This window comes from Saimiri boliviensis, chromosome 9 (assembly GCF_048565385.1).
Source record: "Saimiri boliviensis isolate mSaiBol1 chromosome 9, mSaiBol1.pri, whole genome shotgun sequence".
NCBI lineage: Eukaryota > Metazoa > Chordata > Mammalia > Primates > Cebidae > Saimiri > Saimiri boliviensis.
Window position 1 is genome coordinate 81,100,038 of NC_133457.1, and position 19,966 is coordinate 81,120,003.

Below are 19,966 nucleotides of genomic sequence, written 5' to 3' on the forward strand. Positions count from 1 at the left end.
TCATCCAATCACCTAGCTATTAAGCCTAGCATCCATTAGCCATTCTTCCTGATGCATGCATGAATAATTTTTATGTTGACTACATTTTGCAAATATTATATTTGGATGTAATGGTTAGATAAAATGTATAATCAAAATTATTTTCCTTCTTTTTCTTTTCTTCGTGTGGCTTTTATAAAATTTAAAACTATATATGTAGTTCTCATCTGTGGTTCACATTTATTTCTACTGGACAGTGATGATCTACATAATTTAGCATTATCCTGATTTATAGAAATAGTTAAATACATGTTTATTTGAAAGGCAGAATTAGGAAGATGGAAAATTATAGCTTGCCAAAGGATCATCCATTAGAAACTAGGAAATCTAATTTGGCTTATAGAGAAGCATCTGCAAATGGTGATACAAATGGCTGGGAAGAAGACCTAACTAGAGAATGTTCTGAGACGGAATTAGAGGAAGAAAGAGAATGGTACATTTTTAACAGCTACCCAAACTACTTTACACCCGAACAACACCCAATGGTTGAAAATTTTTGCTTTATGTTGATTGGACCTAAATTTCTTAGTCCTGGATTTGGAGTCTTCCATAATCAGGGCTGTATGTCAGCAACAAATTAATGAGTGGGTGATGGATACTTCCTTTAAGTCAACTGGGTTTATTCATTGTACCTAAAATAGGTCTTCTAATGTCCTTCTTCCAGTCTTTCACAGATGCTCTTTTTCCCAACTAGAATAGCTTCCATTTGCTCGTGTTTCACATCTCATATTTGCTACCCACATTTCACAGACGGCCCCAAGCAGAGATGCTCCTCAACCCTAAGCTCCTTCGTATGTTTCTGTGTAATCCTTTTTTGACATTTATCATAATCTTTCTGGCCTTCTTAGCTGCCTTGCACCCTAGTAATGTGGCCTCAGACCAGTTATGTTATTGCTCTGGGCTTTACTTTCCTCATCTGCAAAGTGGGATGGTAATTTTATTTATGTCATAGACGAGAGTGGAAGGCATGAAAACATGCAGATCTTAGAATAGAAACCATTGTATAATAAGGATTCGATACATATGAGCTGCTAATATTATTGTTGCTGATATTAACTAGGTAGCACATGCTTGTATATCTCATATTTCCATCTAGATTATAAATTATTTGAAAGGCAAGAACTATATTTTATTTTTCACATTGCATAATATCTTAAAAAAGTTAAGACCCAATAAATATCTGTTGATGGCCGTAAGAAATATCAATAAATTTTAATTGGCACCTCTGTAGGCCATACTGTGTTATCACAGGAATAAAATGATGGACAACACAAATACTGTCTCTCCACCCACAAAACTTAAACTATTGCAGGGGGAGATGGATAGGAGGAAAGTATGCAAACAACAGAAAAAGATTTACGTAGAGACAGCAGTGAGCATTCTAAAGCAACACATATGGGGGTTAGATGGAGGTTTAGTGGAGGTGGTTTTACCAAAAAGACAACGAGAAAGCTGTGTTGAGGCAAAAGCACAGTGAGAGGAGGGGGAGAGGTATGAGATGATACTGGAGAGACGGAAAGGCTGCAATGGAAAAGTAGCACCTACCCAGCTGTCATGAGCTGTTTGCATTTTACTTGGAGGGAAACCTGACGGTATTATAGGCGTTCAAGAAGGAGTGTGCTGTGATCTATTGACTTTGCTTTGTTTGGTAATGGCAGTAGACTTTTTACCTGACTTATGAAATGAAATTATCTTCAAGTGCAATATGTTAATATGACCATGAACTTTGACTTATATAAAGGTTAGCTAATGTATATAGGGTTCAAACATAAACACTTAATCTTGGACTCATTAAAGCCAGCTATCTGTTTAATACATGAGTGTGTGAACTTCAAGACCAAATACATAATTAGTTATCTGTCACTAGAAAACACAGTGAGCAAATTCATGAATCAGGGTTCTGTCTGAACCTCCATCGTGACATATTCTCATTTATTAGTTTACATAAAGACCATGGTGCTTTATAACAGGTGTCAGTTTTGAGGGAATGACTCCAAATATGATTCTGGAATGAGAAAGGATATAAATAATGACAACATAACAAAATTATAGAGTGAGAGTCTGCTGTAAAACGCAGAGCATGCAGAAATCAAAACATACTATCATTTAGTTCTAGGCATCACTGACTTTAAAAATAGCAGACAATCGAAACATACCATTTTCTTTGAAAACAGAAACATTTTTACAAAATCAAGTATCTACCATTTATTTTTTTCTTGCTGGATTAGCTGACATTCAATAAAGTCTTAACTTAGATGTATGTGTGTTTCCTTTTTGAGCCGAATTTTTAAATTAAAGAAATTTATTTCATTTCTAAATTGACATAGAATAATTGTTCATATTCATGGGGTACAGAGGGATGTTTCAATAAATATAATGTAGAGTGATCAGATTGGGGTAATTAGCATATCCAACATCTGGAACATTTATCATTTCTTTGTGTTGGGAACAGTCAATATACTCCCTTTGGCTATTGGAAACTATAATGTATACTATTGTTAACTATACTCATCCTACAATGCTGTAGAATGCTAGCGCTTATTTCTCCTATCTAGATGTAATTTCGTATCCTTTAACAAATCTGTTTCTATCCCTTTCACTTCACCCTACCCTTTCCAGCCTCCAGTATCCTGTTCCACTTTTTACTTCTATGAGATCTACCTTTTTAAGCTTCTGCCAATGAGTGAAAACATGCGGTATTTAACTTTCTTTTCCAGACTTATTTCCCTTAACATCATGTCCTCCAATTCTATCCATGTTGCCACAAATGACAGGCTTTCTTTTTTATGGCTGAATAGTATCCCACTGTGTATGTATACCATGAGCAGACTCATAAGGGAAAATACAAACCCACAGAAATGGGAGTGTTTTCGAAAGGTCTCTTCTCAAATCTATTATTTTGACATCAGACTAGATCGGGTGCATTCAGGGTGCTATGGCAGTAGCCTCAAATTTATTATTTAGCCTTCAACTTGTGTGGTTTCAAGAATGTTACCCAACCTAAGTCTTGGTTGGGTAAAATTATAGAAAAGTAGGGAAATACTAACAATATCATCCATCTCTGGAAGATACTGGGCGACTGTTCAACCAATGTGATTCCCCAGAGTCCAGTGTACTCTGTTGGCTCCACCTTGAGAGAAGCCCTGGGGAGGAATCTGGGCAGGACTCTGACCTCGGACAATACTGTGGAGAAGAGGGAGATGTTATGTGCGGAAGGGTGAGCTTGAGCTGGATGCTTGGTGGTGCTGACCTGCTTCTCCTCCTGCTGATGCTGGTATGTGTCAGTGTTAGTTGATAAATCAAGTGGTTGGATATCCAAGTCTAGACTAGTCTACACCAGGATTCTGGTAAGAAGAAAGCTGCAGGAAGCAGGCAGCCAGAAGCAGGATGCAGAAGGCTATGGGACTGATTTAAAAATGGTTGCTGGCCAGGCGCGGTGGCTCACACCTGTAATCCCAGCACTTTGGGAGGCCGAGGCGGGTGGATCATGAGGTCAAGAGATCGAGACCATCCTGGTCAACATGGTGAAACCCCGTCTCTACTAAAAATACAAAAATTAGCTGGGCATGGTGGCGCGTGCCTGTAGTCCCAGCTACTCGGGAGGCTGAGGCAGGAGAATTGCCTGAACCCAGGAGGCGGAGGTTGCGGTGAGCCAAGATTGTGCCATTGCACTCCAGCCTGGGTAACAAGAGCGAAACTCTGTCTCAAAAAAAAAAAAAAAGATTGCTGATTTTCCTGAAACCATGAAGGAAGATTCAGGGAAACCCAGTGCCTGGTACTTGGAATGGTCTCAAGGCTTTAACCATCTACCCTGAGGAAGAGGTTGATGAAATATCTGTCTCATTATGTATCAGTCTGTTTTCTTGCTGCTGATAAAGACATACTCAAGACTGAGAAGAAAAAGAGGTTCAATGGACTTACAGTTCCACAGGGCTGTAAGTTTGTTTCCCAAACTATGTTTTGTTAGATTTTTTAAAAGTTCTATCAACAAAAAAGGGGGGGAGCAAGCAAACAAAATTCTAAAAATCACATTTAGTCAATTAATACTTCCATCTTCCCTGGGCGTTTCAATGCATGTTAGCATGGTGAAGACTCTGAGTTCTGCATTATAGAAAAACAACTTAACTTTGCCTAACTTCATAGTTTCCAAAATGTTTTGACTGTGGAACTCATTTATCAAAGAACACTTATTAACATCATCGAAGATGCTGTAAAATTTTAAACATGGGAATATCTGGGCAAGAGCCTCACGCTTTTCCTTATGGATCTGAATTCACTTCAAAAGAAGCACCTTTCTCCAGTGTTTTTGCCCGTCAAAATACAGTGATGTGCCATTCTACATGAACTACTGTCATAATTTCTGTTTTTCAGTAGAGCCGTCTCTTTGTTTAGTTTTTGTTTTTGTCCTTTTCGACAGGGTTAAGGAAGCAGGTCCACTTGATTTACAATGATCAGTTAGTGACACATGGATTGTTGGGCTTTCTGTGGCCTTGTGGAGACACCTGGGCAGAGGCCACTGCTGTTGGGTTAACACGCCTTCCTTCCTCATCCTGCTATGAGGGTCTTGCTGCTGTCAGAATCCACCTGCTCTGAGTACAGTCCTATCTTCTGTAGTGTCAATAATACGTACCTTCAAAATTCACTCTGGAAATACTTATAAAAACACGTAAAGTACAGTATTTATTTTTAAATTCAGATATTAATGTGTAGTTAAATCCACTGCACATTAAAGTTTGAGAATCCCTGAGCTAGTCTAGATGATATTTCATAGAAAAATAGGCTACATTTCACTGGCAAATGTTTTGTGTTTACTCAGATGGGCTAAACATGCCACCTTTTGTGGAAATACTCAAAAGAGTTACTCCAAATATTAGGTTTTATACTAATTGAAAAGAAGTGACAGGGTCAGAAAAATATATACTCCAAAAATAGTACACTTTGGGACTCAAAGTTAAACATTTTTAAATACGAGTGAGAGATATTATGATTTTAATTTGTAGACAGAAAAGACTTCATGCACTTTTGGTAGGGTAAGTATACATCTTGGGTGTCTATAGTCCTAATGAATCAGGTCAATTCTGGTACAATTATTAGCAGCTCCCTGTCCATCACTCTAAAAATTGTGCTGGTTTTGAAGATATATGATTACTTTTATTAAGTGATACCCACAAAAGTATTCCAAAATATGGGCTGGGGACCTTCCATTCTAGGTCTTATCTATAAGAGAATAAGACACAAAGAAAGCAGAAAAATCTAAGGAAAGCACTAAAGGAATATCTGATATTCAAGCAAAGATATCCAGTTACCAAATCTCCATTGGTAAATGGAAGCTAGGAAGAGATTTCTCAGGTGTTTCTGCTTGCCCGCATAGTTTATTCTGGTTGCTTTTCAGTGTTCAACTGGTACACGCCCTATGGTGTACTGGAGAAGGCTCACATTGATGGTCAGGGGCGGGACAACATCTGTTGTTAAATATTTTGAATGTTACCAGTAATTGAACCTCTCTAATCTGCATTAGCATATCAATATATTTCTTGATTTGGTGATGATTCAATGACATATGACTGTCCCACCTTGAGTAGTTAGGATTTTAAAGCCAGCAAATAAATTTAATAACAATAATTGTAAAAATCAATAATGCTGATGACGTGTTGAAAGTTTACTGTTTGAGAAGCTATTGTAAGCACTTTAAATATATTAACTCTTTCAGTTTTCGCAACCCTATGATAAAAATACTATTATGGTTCCCTTTTCCACACGTGAGAAAACTGAGGCACAAGCTAAAAACACTACCAAAGGCCACACAGCAGGGGTGATGTGAATTTGAAATAAATTGAGACTCATAAAGGCTTCATGGCTTGGCCCAAGGAATTTGAAAACAAGGCCACTACCCACAGAAACGATTCAAAATTGAGACTGGATAAGAATATAAACATTTATTTATTGGAATACACAATTAAATGATGGTAGACTACCAAAAGATGAGGAAAGAATTTTACACTGTATTGTTGTATTTGAAAGGCAGGTTCAAACTTGTATGCATTGCAGAATACCCTAAAAAAAAAAAAACAAAACCATCCATATATGTATGAGGCTGCCTGAAAAAACACTGAGGGTTTATATATCAGCGTATTACACATGATTATTTCTGGGTACTGGGGTTATGAGTGATATTTTTCATTTCTTCTTTTGTGTTTCGTGTAATAAACATACATCACTTTTAAAATCAGAAAATATAGGAAAGTAATTAAAATGTTTTAACCTTTTTCCTTATAAATCAATAAAAACCAGGAATTTGTCCTGAGGAACTGATCATAGATAGGCACAAAGATTTGTCTAGAATGTAGGCATTGTATTTCTCCATTATTTATCATAGGAAGAAAACTGTAAATAACCAAGTTATCTAACATTAGGGCACTGGCTATGCAAATTGTAGGACAACCAGATGATGAAATATTATGACACCAATAAAATTCATGCCTTTGAGAAACTTTTAAAGACATGGGTAAATATTCACAGTATTACCGTTAAATGAAGGAATAGAATCAAGACTTTTATTTTGCTACAACTTAATTTTTAAAGGGAAAATTACTATACGCTTTCACTTTTTATATTTTTCTGCATTAGAAATATTTTATAATAAAGATATATTCTGCTAAGCAAAAATAATTTTTATATTAAAAATAGAATAAATTCTACCTTTCAAAGGGATTGCATAAGCTCATCTAGGTATTAGCTAAGGCAGTTAACATTAATAAAATCATTCTCCTATCCCCACTTGCTACACACACACCCTTTTTGTCTCTCCTTCTCTGAGTGTCAGGTCACCCCTTTGAGAATGAAGACTATGTTGTCATAAATGTAAAGCACAGTGTACAGGAGACACTCAGCGTATCTTAGTTCTTTCCCCTTCAGCACACTAGCAAAGGACAGCCACTTTCATTTTACACTTAAGGCGCCTAATCTAAGAACTCAGGTGTGCTCGAGCATATTCGGACACTCTATCAATGAGGATCCAGGGCAGAGGACAGCCTTGTGCTCGCTCTGATGAGTGAGGGGGTGAGGGCACTTTGTGGGGGATGGTGAACACTAAGAATGGGACTAGGAAAAGAAAAATTAGCCTGGAGGGTCTTGGGAGGAATTTCACTGGTGGCCTTGGTTTTGTTTCTTTTCAACAGCTTAGGCAAAGAACAGAAACAGTGCCGTTTTTCAGAGTAATTTCGAGTCCACACCACTGGCCAGGCTTACAGCGCTCAGCGGTTGGAATAATTTGTGCTCTCATTTCTTAAACACGCCTGAATCCTCTTCCTCGTATGTAATCTTTCTCTTGTGTTTACTTTGGCAAGGCTTCCTCTCAGCTGTAGCTTTCCCCTTTTCCTATGGTAATTTTGACTTTAAGAGTTCTGAAACTAGATTAAGGGTTAAGAAATCCTTTGCTGCTGGGCGCGGTGGCTCACGCCTGTAATCCCAGCACTTTGGGAGGCCGAGGCGGGTGGATCACAAGATCAAGAGATCGAGCCCATCCTGGCCAACATGGTGAAACCCCGTCTCTACTAAAAATACAAAAATTAGCTGGGCGTGGTGGCGCGTGCCTGTAATCCCAGCTACTCAGGAGGCTGAGGCAGGAGAATTGCCTGAACCCAGGAGGTGGAAGTTGCAGTAAGATGAGATTCCACCACTGCACTCCAGCCTGGCGCCAGGCAATGGAGCAAGACTCTGTCTCAAGAAAAAAATTATAATAATAATAAAAAAAGAAATCCTTTGCCAGGTAACATCTCATTTCATAAATACCAAACAGCAATTGTATGACTTACACAGTGTCCCAAAGGAATACAAGCTTGGGTATGTATCTGAGTATTAATGGATTTTACTTTTAATATTAATGAGCATATGATTTGGTCTAGTCAACCTTCAAATTTAAATTAGGTATTGATTAAATAATAAGACAGGTGAATCACGATGAGTTTAAACAGCACTTTCTTTTCCCCCAGAAAGCTGCCTTGGCCTTGGCTATGGGTCAAAATGAGCTATTACAGTGTTAAAAAAAAAAAAAAAAAAAAAAAAAAAAAACTAGAACAGAGCACCTTCTTTGTCTTAGAAAGGTTGACTCTATCTTAAATAGTAATAATAATAACTCTGCAGAAGTTTCAACTGGAGTACTTGATATTCCTAAGAATTTTACTTCTGTGTTTATATGTCCCTTTAAGATGATTGCTTGTGTATTTGTTAACTTAAATAGCCTTCACACTTGTATTTCTAAATTTGTTTTTAAGGATTTAAAGTGCAAACCACCATTAAATCAACAGTATTTTTAACTAGTAGAGGAGGAAGTCCTCAACGGATAAGTACACATCCTATTTCACAAATAACCTCAAAACGCTTACCAACCCACAGATCTTTTCCCCGGCCAGCTTTACCTTGGAGTTAATTTCAATTCAATCCTGGTTGCCAAATCCTTGGCATGCACTCCAGATGAATTATTCATCAGCATTCTTCCTGCTAATATCTCATGCTCCCAGCTCAACTCTTGCCCACCCTATGGCTGTAATGACTCATTGGGAACAGGTGCCATCAGTGTGTAGCTCACAATCTAGCTCTTGATCCATGAGCCAGTCAGTTGCATCTCCTTCTGTTGGCAGCTGGCACAGTTAGCAAGTGCATGGGGTAAGTGGGCAGCAAGCATGGGTTTTTGGTTCCCAGTGGAAACTATGTCTAGAACATTAAAACAAGATTGCTGGCATAGAGGACACCTGGTTTACAATACTTCCTTTTGAAATTCTTCAACTTTCACATGACTATTCTAATTTTAAAAAAAAAATCTCTCCAAAGTGACATTAGCCATCTTATTTTTTGTTTGTTTGTTTTCAATCCTTGAATTCTACAAGATGCTAGTTTCCTGTGGAAACCAAGCTTATAACAAATGTAAAGCCAGCCCACTAACAAGCAAAGCGGGCTTTGCTTTGAATCTCAAAATCCTCGGGAGTTATATTAGAAAGAGAAACAGAGACTGTCCATAAGATCAGTGATTCTCAAGACAAAGGAGATGCTTGGTCAGGATCGAAGTCTGAAAAACTCAAGAGAGCAAGGGCTTCTTCAGGACATCTGATCAGCAAAAATGTTCTGCCACTTAAACTGGAGAGTGTAATGAGCATTTCTATAAGCAATCTTACAACTGCAGCTATCTAAAATAGCCCAGATGTCACTGAGAAGAGATATTTCTGCATGAAAGCTAATAATGGAGAATGTTTGAAATGAATCCTCAACACATATGACTGCCTTTTAACCTTATCTTGACCTCAATCTTAAAGGATTCCAATGGATTTTTTTTTTATTCCAAGTTATGTATCTGTCAGTCAAGATGGTAGTTCCATAAGCATTAGACACTTGTTCTGAGCTGGTCTAAGCTTTGAACTGATAATCAATTAAAAACAGTGGCTTTCTGTACATGCTATTTCAGAAGAAAAAGGCAAAAATCATACCCTAAGCATTCTGTTTTTAATTAAAAGCAGATTGTATACTAGTGTGAATTTCAAAAATATTTCTATTTTCCCTAAGTAAATAGGTTAATGGATATTAATGACTTATTTCAGTAATACTCATAAAACTTCACATTTAATCTTACATAGGAACTGTATTTGTGATACATGACAGCATCCCTTGATGGACCTACCATCATTAAAAGTTTTATGGTAGAAAAAAATCCTAAAAGTATTCCAAAAAGCAAATCTTGGCATTAGCAATTAATGGCGTGAGATCCTAAAAGCATCAAGAAACATTACAAACAGTGTGCTTCTGTGAAGGTATGGTATCTCCAAACTAAACGACTCAACAGGAAAAATCTCAGCCCGAAACATGGCCATATTCAAATTAAATTATCCCTGTTTCATGTTTTTTAAACTCTGCCACTCAACTTCATGACACTGTACAGTTTTTATTACAAACTACATGATTGGAATGTCTAAAACTTTTGCTTAAGATGAATGCCACTTTATTTTCACTCTGATCACACTTGATCAGATTTATTTGTCTCTCTGATATGACCTAGGGTTTCCTATCAGATTCTACATGAGTATTTAATATCAGTTATAGTTTTAGATACACTATGTCTTAAAAGTTAATGTACTTTTCTTGAAAAATATTTTATCACTGAAATATGCTAATCATCATCTGAGCCTTCAGCAACTTGAAATCTTTTACTGGGTGGTGGGTCTTACCTCAATGTTGAAGGCCACTACTGGCCACTCAATGTTGGTGGCCACCACTTGGTTGCTCAAGGTTGAGGTAGCTATGGTAATTTCTTAAAATAAGACAATGATGAAGTTTGCCACAATAATTGTCTCTTCCTTTCACAAAAGATTTCTCTGTGGCATGCAATGCTGTTTGATGGCAGTTTACCCACAGTAGAAATTATCTTAAAACTGAGCTCAGTAAGGCCAGGTGTGATGGTACACACCTGTAATACCAGCACTTTGGGAGAATGAGGCAGGTGGATCACCAGAGTTTAAGAGTTCGTGACCAGCCTAAGATAGTGAAACCCTGTCTCTACTAAATAAAAAAAAATAAGCCGGGCGCGGTGGCTCAAGCCTGTAATCCCAGCACTTTGGGAGGCTGAGGCGGGCGGATCACAAGGTCGAGAGATCAAGACCATCCTGGTCAACATGGTGAAACCCCGTCTCTACTAAAATACAAAAACTAGCTGGGCGTGGTGGCGCATGCCTGTAATCCCAGCTACTCAGGAGGCTGAGGCAGGAGAATTGCCTGAGCCCAGGAGGCGGAGGTTGCGGTGAGCCAAGATCGCGCCATTGCACTCCAGCCTGGGTAACAAGAGCGAAACTCCATCTCAAAAAAAAAAAAAATAAATAAAATAAAAAAAAAATAAAATAAAAAAAATAAAAAATAAAAAAGCCAGGCATGATGGCACATGCCTGTAATCCAAGCTACTTGGAAGCTTGAGACAGGAGAATTGCTTGTACTTGGGAGGCAGAGGTTGCAGTGAGCTGCGATTGTGCTATTGCACTCCAGCCTGGGCAAAAGAGTGAAACTCCATCTCAAAAAAAAAAAAAAAAAAAAAAAAAAAAAAAAAAAATTTAACTCAATACTCTCAAACTCTGATATCTTCACCAGGGGCAGATTTCATTTCAAGAAAACACTTTCTTTTTTTAATAAATAAGTTACAACTTCTCATTTGTGCAAGTTTTTAATGAGATTGCAGTTCAGTTACATCTTCAGTCTCTACTTCTAGTTCTCTTGACATTTCTACCACATCTTTAGTTACTTCCTCCACTGAAGTCTTAAACCTCTCAAAGTCATCCATAAGGGTTGGAATCACCTTCTTTCAAATCTTTGCTAATGTTGATATTTTGACCTCCTCTCATGTATCATGAATATTCTTAATGTCGTCTAGAATAGTAAATCCTTTCCAGATTTTCAGTTTATTTTGCCCAGATTGATCAGAGGATGGCATCATTATCTTTGGCAGTTATAGTCTTAGAAAATATATTTCTAAATAGAAAGACTCAAAAGTCAGAATTACCCCCTGATCCATTGGCTGCAGAACAGATGTGTTAGCAGGCACGAAAACAACATTAAGTTCCTTGTACAGCTCCATCAGAACACTTCAAAGGCCAGGTACATGGTCAATAAGCAGTAATACCTTCAAAAGAATCTTTTTTTTTTTCCTGAGCAGTAGGTCTCAACAATGGGCTTAAAATATTCAGTAACAATGCTATTCAGTAACAGATGTGCTATAATACAGGCTTTGTTATGCCATTTACATAGCACAGGTTGGGTAGACTTCACCTAATTCTTAAGAGCACTAGGATTCTTGAAATAGTGAATGAGTGTTGTCTTCAACTTAAAGTCACCTGCTGCATTAGCCCCTAACAAGAGAGCCAGCTTGTCCTTTGAAGCCAGTCATTGACTTCTCTATTCTAGCTATGAAAGTGCAAAATGGCCTCATTGTCCAAGAGAAGGCTGTTCTGTCTACATGGAAAATCTGTTGTTTAGTGTAGCCACCTTCATCAGTGATCTTAGCTAGATCTTCTGGATGATTTGCTGCAGCTTCTCCATCAGTACTTGCTGCTTCACCTTGCATATTAATGTAATGGAAACAGCTTGTTTCCTTAAATTCCTCATGAGTCAGCCTCTGCTAATGTACGACTTTCCTTTTGCAGCTTTCCCACTTCTCTTCCATTAGTAGAATTGAAGAGGGCTGGTACCTTGCTCTGGACTAGGTTGTGGCTTAGGGAATGTTATGGCTGGTTTGATCATCTGTCCAGACCATTAAAACTTTCTCCTCATTGGCAGTAAGGCTGTTTTACTTTCTTATCATTCATGTGTCCACTGGAGCAGCACTTTTAATTTCCTTCAACAACTTGGTACAAGAGGCCAAGATTTCAGCCTATCTCAGCTTTCAACATACTTTCCTCACTAACTGTGATCATAGCTAGCTTTTGATTTAAAGTGTGATTTAGTATGCAACTCTTCCTATCACTTGAACACATAGAGGCCATTGTAGGTCTATTAGTTGGTCTAATTTCAATATTGTGTTTTAGGGGATAGGGAGGCCCAAGAAAAGGGAGACAGACATGGTAATGGTGGGTCAGTGGAGTAGTCAGAACCACATTTACCAAGTAAGTTCACTACCTTATATGGGCACAGTACATAACACCCCCAAACAATTATGATAGTAACATCAAAGATAACTGATCACAGATCACCATTACAGATAGAATAATAGTAAAAAGGTTTGAAATATTGTGAGAATTATCAAAGTGTGACAGAGACATGAAATGAACACACGCTTTTGGAAAAATGATCCCGACAGACTTCCTTGATGCAGGGTTCCCATAAAACTTCAATTTGTAAAAAATGCAATATTTTCAAAGGACAGTAAAGTGAAGTGCAAGAAAACAAGGTATGCCTATATTACCTTTTCATCTGGGGACTTGCCAATGACCCAAGAGAGCCAGAAAAGGGAGGACTATTTTGTTTTCCTTTAGAGATATATATATATTTTTAATTCTAGCATCCCCACATCAATGTCTCCACTACTTCTTCCTTCCTCAAATTGTCTCCTAGAAAACAGATTTTCTTTTACTGTTTTTCTTTTTCTGGAACTACTACTTGGGTCAGCAACATTTTCTCAGAGTAACTGTCGACAGAACGGAGAATGATGTTCTTGCCAAAGATTCATTTCTAAGGATGTCTTTCAAATATTTCTTTCTTTTTTGAAAAATGGTGCTCCCTGGTTGGAGGTCCTCAAATGCCACTCTTTCAAACCTTTTCCTGATGAGTGGCTATAAATAGCAGGACTAACTCTGGTGTTTCAAATAAACATCTCTAAACAATTTCTTGGGTCATTCTCTCATTTCATAAACAGTTATTTTTCAAAGGAACAAATGTAAATATTATATGTATATATATTCTAAAGAGGCTAGATATGTAATAAAAGAGAGTAGACGGGGTATTCAATTGTATCAGAAACAGAGACACTTAAGAAAACCTAGTTATATTTGACTTGCTGCTTCAATTTTCCGTATAAACAAAGCCCAGCTAGTCTCTTTTAAGAGTCTGCAATTTTTAGATGTAGTTAGTGGTCTCATACCTTCATCTTTACAGCCTTCAACTGCCTCATCTGAAGCGGGACCAGGCACAGTGACAGTGTTGACACCATCTATAAAACAGAAAAAGAAACTGCTTCAGACTTCATCCTTCCAGAAGTCCAGCTGTGGCTTTCCCAGCCTGCACCTCCCTCCATTCTCCACCAAAGAAAGCCTGAGCCTGATGCCTGCTTGATTACACAGAATGCTCCTTAAAGGGGCTAGTGGTTTGGGACTCTCTTTTATAATTAGTGAAACAGAAACCTTCAGTTAAACCAGAGACCAATGGGCTACAATCTATTTTTTTGGTGAAGAATGCTATTTGTTTCTAGTTGCATCCTCTGGCATTTTGTTTTTTTCCTCACCCCTCAAAAGGCATGTATTTTTCTTGGTAACAGATTGTGAAAGAATGTATATCCTTGCAAGTTCCTACAAAGTGCTTTTATGTGTGTGCTTCTAAAGTTTGTTTTTTCTTAGCACAGCACTTCTGCTCCATTATGCCAGGCTGTCAAACTGCAGGGAGCAGCTCTGATGGCTGTCAGTGCAGAGGCTGGAAAGAAGGGGAGCATTCGACACAGGGCACCAGCAGCCATGAGGCGCTTTCATGTCACCTGAGGGCAGAAGGGGAGAAAGGGGAGTAAGGACGTGGGACTCTCTGTTCCCCTCACGGCACCAATTAACCGCATTAGAGTAGACCTCTCTCCTCAGTGTCCTTAGCCCCCGGTGACTCTAGCCATGTTTGGCCTCCAGGATAATAGCTAGCCTACTCCCATTCAAACAGCAAATCTAGACAGGAAGTTTTACTACAATCATTTGCCATGTTTAATACCTGATAACTGGAAAAGGAATATACACTCACACACACACACACACACACACACACACACACACACACTATGAACAAACGGTGGGCTAGAAAATATGTGATTTGTGATTTGCTTCTGAATGTGTGTTCGTTTTCATGCACATATGAGTTATCTTTAGTTCTATGACCCTGCTATACATAAAAAACTATGTACATGTGTGTGGATATATATATATATATATATATATATATATATATATATATATGTATTATATATATAATATATATAGTTTATATGTATAAATATGCTATAGTTTATATATACTATAGAGTATATATATAGTATATATATATATAGTATGTATAGTTTTTCATGTAGTAGCAGGGAATATGTATAGTTATATAGTTATATATATGATATATATAGCTATATACATATATTACATATAGTTTATATGTATAAATATGCTATATATAAACTATAGAGTATATATAGTATACATATATAGTATATAGTTTTTCATGTAGTAGCAGAGAATATGTATAGTTATATAGTTATATACAATAGTAACATATAGTTATATACATTCCCTGCTACTATATGAAAAACTATATATAGACATTATATATAGGCATTATATATATGCTTGTATACTGCTCACAGTATATATACACATTATGTAATGTGTATATACTATATATATATTATGTGTGTATATATGTGTAAATATACTATATGTACTCTAGAGTTTATATATAGTATATTTATACATATATAGTATATTTATATATATAACTCTATAGTTCATATACACACACACACACACACACACACACACACACACACACACAGTTTTTTATGTAGTAGCAGGGTCAGGGACTAAAGATAATTCATATATGCATGAAAACTAACATGTATTTGGAAAAAAATCACAAATAAGATCTTTTCTAGCCCATCTTTTGTCCACGATGCATGTACTATGACTTTCAGGTCAAGTGTCCTTTGGAACAGAACACTCTCTCACCATCTCATTATTTAGATCTCATTTTAACTATCACTTCCTCAGAGAGTCTGTCCCAAACCCAGACCATAGAAAGTTGCCTTCTGGGCATTCCTTCTGGTTCCTTATTTCTCAGCAAGGCATTTATCACTATTGATGTTTTTATCATTTTTATTTGTTTATTGTTTGGAACCCCCACCAGAATATAAATTTCAAGGAAACAGGGATGTTGTTTTTATTGATTGTTGAGTATATTTTTCAGTGCCTGGAATGGTGCCTACACTACAATGAATCCTTGATAGGAATTTGTTAAATTTTTTGGAAGATTATTATCTACAACTTTGATCTGATTTGATCATGACAACAGTCAAAACTGCTGGATTACACTGTTTTGAGATTGTGTTTTTTCATGATGTGTAAGAGGCCTGCACAGCTACATAATCAAAATTGTAGCTGGAAATTATATTGCATGAAAAGAAGATACTTTTATTTTGGAAAAATACCAGCAGGTCCAAAGAACTTTAACGACCCATAACCACATCTTCGATTTCTCTCCGCTCTGACTAGGAGGACATGAAATGCGCAGTGTGAACGTAACGATGAGCGTTGACGCTGGCCAGGATTATAGGTGGATTCTGCCACTGGCCTCTGCCAGCCAGTGAGCTCACTTGGCAGAGCAAGGGGAGTCACTCAGGGATGTATTAGGACTCTTCTTTACATTGAGAAGTGCCCCTATTGTGGTGATAACGCTATCAGATTCAAAGACTGGAGAAGGGGGCTGACATTCTGTCACTCTCTCCTCCCACGCAAGGTGACCTCAAATCACAAACTGCTTGTTCTCAACTGGTTAAGGGGAAAAGAATGAATAAATCAAACATAGGCAAATAAGTGCATGCGTAAGTGTGTGGGTGCATGTGCATACAAGGATGGGAAACAATCTTTGTTGATAAGGACAGTTTGGGGCTGGGTGAGGTGGCTCATGCCTATAATCCCAGCACTTTAGGAGGCTTAAGTGGGCAGATCACTTGAGGTCAGGAGTTTGAGACCAGCCTGGCCAACATGGTGAAACCCTGTCTCTACTAAAAATAAAAAAAAAAAAAAATTAGCCAGGCATGGTGGTGCGTGGCTGTAGTCCCAGCTACTCAGAAGGCTGAGGCATGAGAATTGCTTGAACACAGGAGGCATAGGTTGCACTGAGCCGAGATTGCACCACTGCACTCCAGCCTGAGTGACAGAGTGAGACTCTGTCTCCAAAAAAAAAAAAAAAAAAAAAAAAAAGGCAGTTTGCGACAGAGCAGCGAGTGTATAAAACCTGTGAAACCTCAACAGTCACAGAATGGCCTCGGCTGTCAGCAGTTAGTCAACTAATACTTGTCAGCCCCAAACAATAAAAACAGTGACAGCTTTTCACTCATCTGCTATGGAGCATAATGTGTGGGTCAGGGGTGGGAGGGTCGGATAACAACATTTTTCTGTATCAGAAATTCATTTCATTACAAGGACTATATTGCAGCAAAGGGCGCCGGCCGACCCAGATGCAGGTACACAAAGTCCTTGCTCCCTTGCTTCAGTGCTTTCTCTGATTGGCCTTCTTCAATTCCATCTTCCAGGTTAATGATAAAAGCTTTCAATTCCCAATAAAATCTCCAAGGTTAATGTAAGAAGTTTACAGTGAAAAACTTATCACACTACCTGGTTTAATTCCAAGAGTTTCTCATATGGCCTAGGACGTGCCTGGCAAACAGCAGAGCCCACTATTTCAAAGACGCCCCTCCATGGGGCTCATTAGAATTGGGAGAATAACTGGGTAACTCAAGGGAACAGAGAGTTTTATTTATTTATTTATTTTGCTGGATGTGGGTAAGTGAATGATTATGCCTATCACTCTTTTAAAGGAAGCATGCCTGAGTACAAAAATGGATAGAAAGAGATAATAAATCACAGGTGACTTCAGTCCCTTTTGAGCCTTAAGTGCTATTTTATTTGAAAATGTTCAATTTATAATCTACAGTGTGGAATCTATAAATTTTCAATGGACACATCTGTCCTTTAGTTAACAGGGGGGATGTCAGGAAAGGTTTAGATCTTATTTAGAGCTCTGTGTGTGGGGTAGTCAGGCCCATTGCACCATCCCCAACAATATGCAGAGAAATAACCTGAAGCATAGCTCTTCAAAATTTAATGCAATAGACTAGAGAACATTCTACTCGCTGCATAGGGAAAGCCTCTTTTTCAGTTCCTTTAATCAGTTTTTATTTCATTTTTTCCCTTCAAGCTAAATCTACTAATTTGAGCTTGACCTAACTCAGCCAAGCTCTGGCTTGGCACTTCCAACTTCTGCCAGTCTGTCTTAGAACTTTGCCAGGCAAATTGTTATAGGGAAGAAAAATGAAATTGGTGAATGAGTTGTGAGAATGTCCCCCTCTGTTTGAAAGCATAGTCAACTCACAGTTACCAGAGATGGTGGCTTCCTGAGGGAGACCTGAATGAACACTGGAGTGAATCTGGTGAAAGGTATAAGCATTTTCAGACAATAGCATAGAGTGAAGTTATTGTTCACCTCTGCAGATGAGGCCTAGGAGACTTCTCAAAAGAAATCTGAGCCTACCTGTATCTCCGCTCTGCCCTTCCGTTTCTTCCATACTTTGCTTTTCCTCTGGACCGTTCTCATCTTTCAAGAAAACCGGAGGAAAAAAAATGTATCAAGTCAATTTTTGAAATATCTCTTTATGGCTAATATGCAGCACTGAAATTAATTGTAATCAATGTAGCATGACTCCCCATAAAGCCGGGCAGAGAGATAAATCAGAGGCATGAAACAGAAAAATTACCTACATAAATAGGTGCATTTATACTCATCTCTCCTCACATCATATGCTAGATGAAATGTTTAACTGCAGTAAACAAAATTCACTCAGTGGTCCCAGTAACATCTCTCTCCTCATTCCACATTTCCCGAAATATAATACAAACTTCAACTCCAGTCCACTTTTCTCCCTTGACTTAAATAATGTGAATTGTATTAGGAATGTTGGCAAAGTTTCTTGCCCTTTATTTCTGTTTCATATATGCTACAAAAAGGTCAATTTTCACTTAAATATGGCAATCTAACATCTATGCTATAAAATATTTTGTCTTGAACTGATTATGTTGGTTGAGTTTGTGCTGTAGTGTATAGTTATATGAAAAATGATTGGTCAGGTGTGATGAAGGCTGTATATTTGCAACTATCTAAAACTTTCTTTTGCCTTAAAATAGCTACTGTATCTGTGGATTTATCTGTTGAAATCATAAACTTTTTAAAGGTTAAGTATAGGCATGATTTTATAACTCATTGCTGGGAGGATCTCCAAATTGCTTTTGGTTTGGAAAATGAAGCAAATAAAAATGATGAATTTATACAAAGACATAAGAACAAAGTATTAAACATGTAGTTAAGTATAGAAAATAGAAGCAGAAGTTAGCAACCTATACTCATGGGGTTTAAACAAATACTTTGTCTCTGAAGGAGTGGAGTCCACCCCTTCTCTTTAAGTCCCGCCTGGCCGTGAAACTTCTTTAGACCAATGGAATATGGTGGAAGTGATATTCTGGGACTTCTAAGCCACCCTCTGAGAACTGGCAGCTTCCACTTTCTCCCTCTTGGAAGCCAGCCCCCATGCTGCAAAGAAGCTGAGACTGGCCTTCCAAATAGAGGGAGCCACACAGAAAGAGAGAGAAGGGATGTGTGGGGAGAATGAAGGGCCAGACTTATGAGCCAAGCCTTCTTGAACCTTTCCACCCAGCCAGCTGCTAAGCAAATGCAGCTGAGCGATGACCTCAGCCAGTGTCACGGGAGCAGAAGAGACAACCAGCTGAGCCCTTTAAAAATTCCTGACCCATAAGTAGGCCCGAATCACATAATGTTGTTTCGCTTGAGTGCTTTGACCTGCCATCTCCTCCTACTACCAACTCTTAATTCCAAGGCAAAAGAATCCTCCCAAGAGGAGGCCACCAGTAGTAGAGCTGAAGCAAGAACCTCAGAAGTGGTGGGGAAGCATTTTACCTGCAGCTCTGGAAAATGACCTATTAAAGAAAGTTTCAGATGGGGAAACATTTAGATTTGATCTAAATGGGGAAAAAAAGGTTTATAATAGAAGGACAGAAAAGGAAAAAAGAATGACATTCTGAGGTTGGCGAAGAATGTAGTCAATAAATAAATATATGTACAGGATCCTCTGTGTTGGCTTAGCCCTGTGTCATTTGTGATGGTGGACACAATATAACTACTACTTTTTTTTTTTTTTTTTAATAGACTCAGAATGTTGTCCAGGCTGGAGTGCAGTGGCATGTTCATAGCTCACTGCAGCCTTGAACTCCTGGACTCAAGCAATCTTCCCACCTCAGCCTCCTAAGTAGCTAGGCCTACAAGGCACATGCCACCAAGCCTGACTAATTTTTTATTTTTTTGGAGAGACAGGATCTTGCTTTGTTGCCTAGGCTGGTCTTGAACTCCTGGCCTCAAGCAATCCTCCCACCTC

General features: G+C 38.1%; 1 protein-coding gene across 1 annotated transcript in view; it reads right to left on the reverse strand.

The window, feature by feature from the left end:
• The window catches only part of MACROD2 (mono-ADP ribosylhydrolase 2), a 2,026,697-nt gene that overhangs the window by 88,248 nt on the left and 1,918,483 nt on the right, over window positions 1–19,966 (reverse strand). The window contains exons 11-12 of the mRNA XM_039479347.2: window positions 18,055–18,117; window positions 13,646–13,714 (exon numbers count right to left, since the gene is read on the reverse strand). Of these exons, the coding sequence (XP_039335281.2) occupies window positions 13,646–13,714; window positions 18,055–18,117 (132 nt within the window). The remainder of the gene's footprint in view (window positions 1–13,645; window positions 13,715–18,054; window positions 18,118–19,966) is intronic.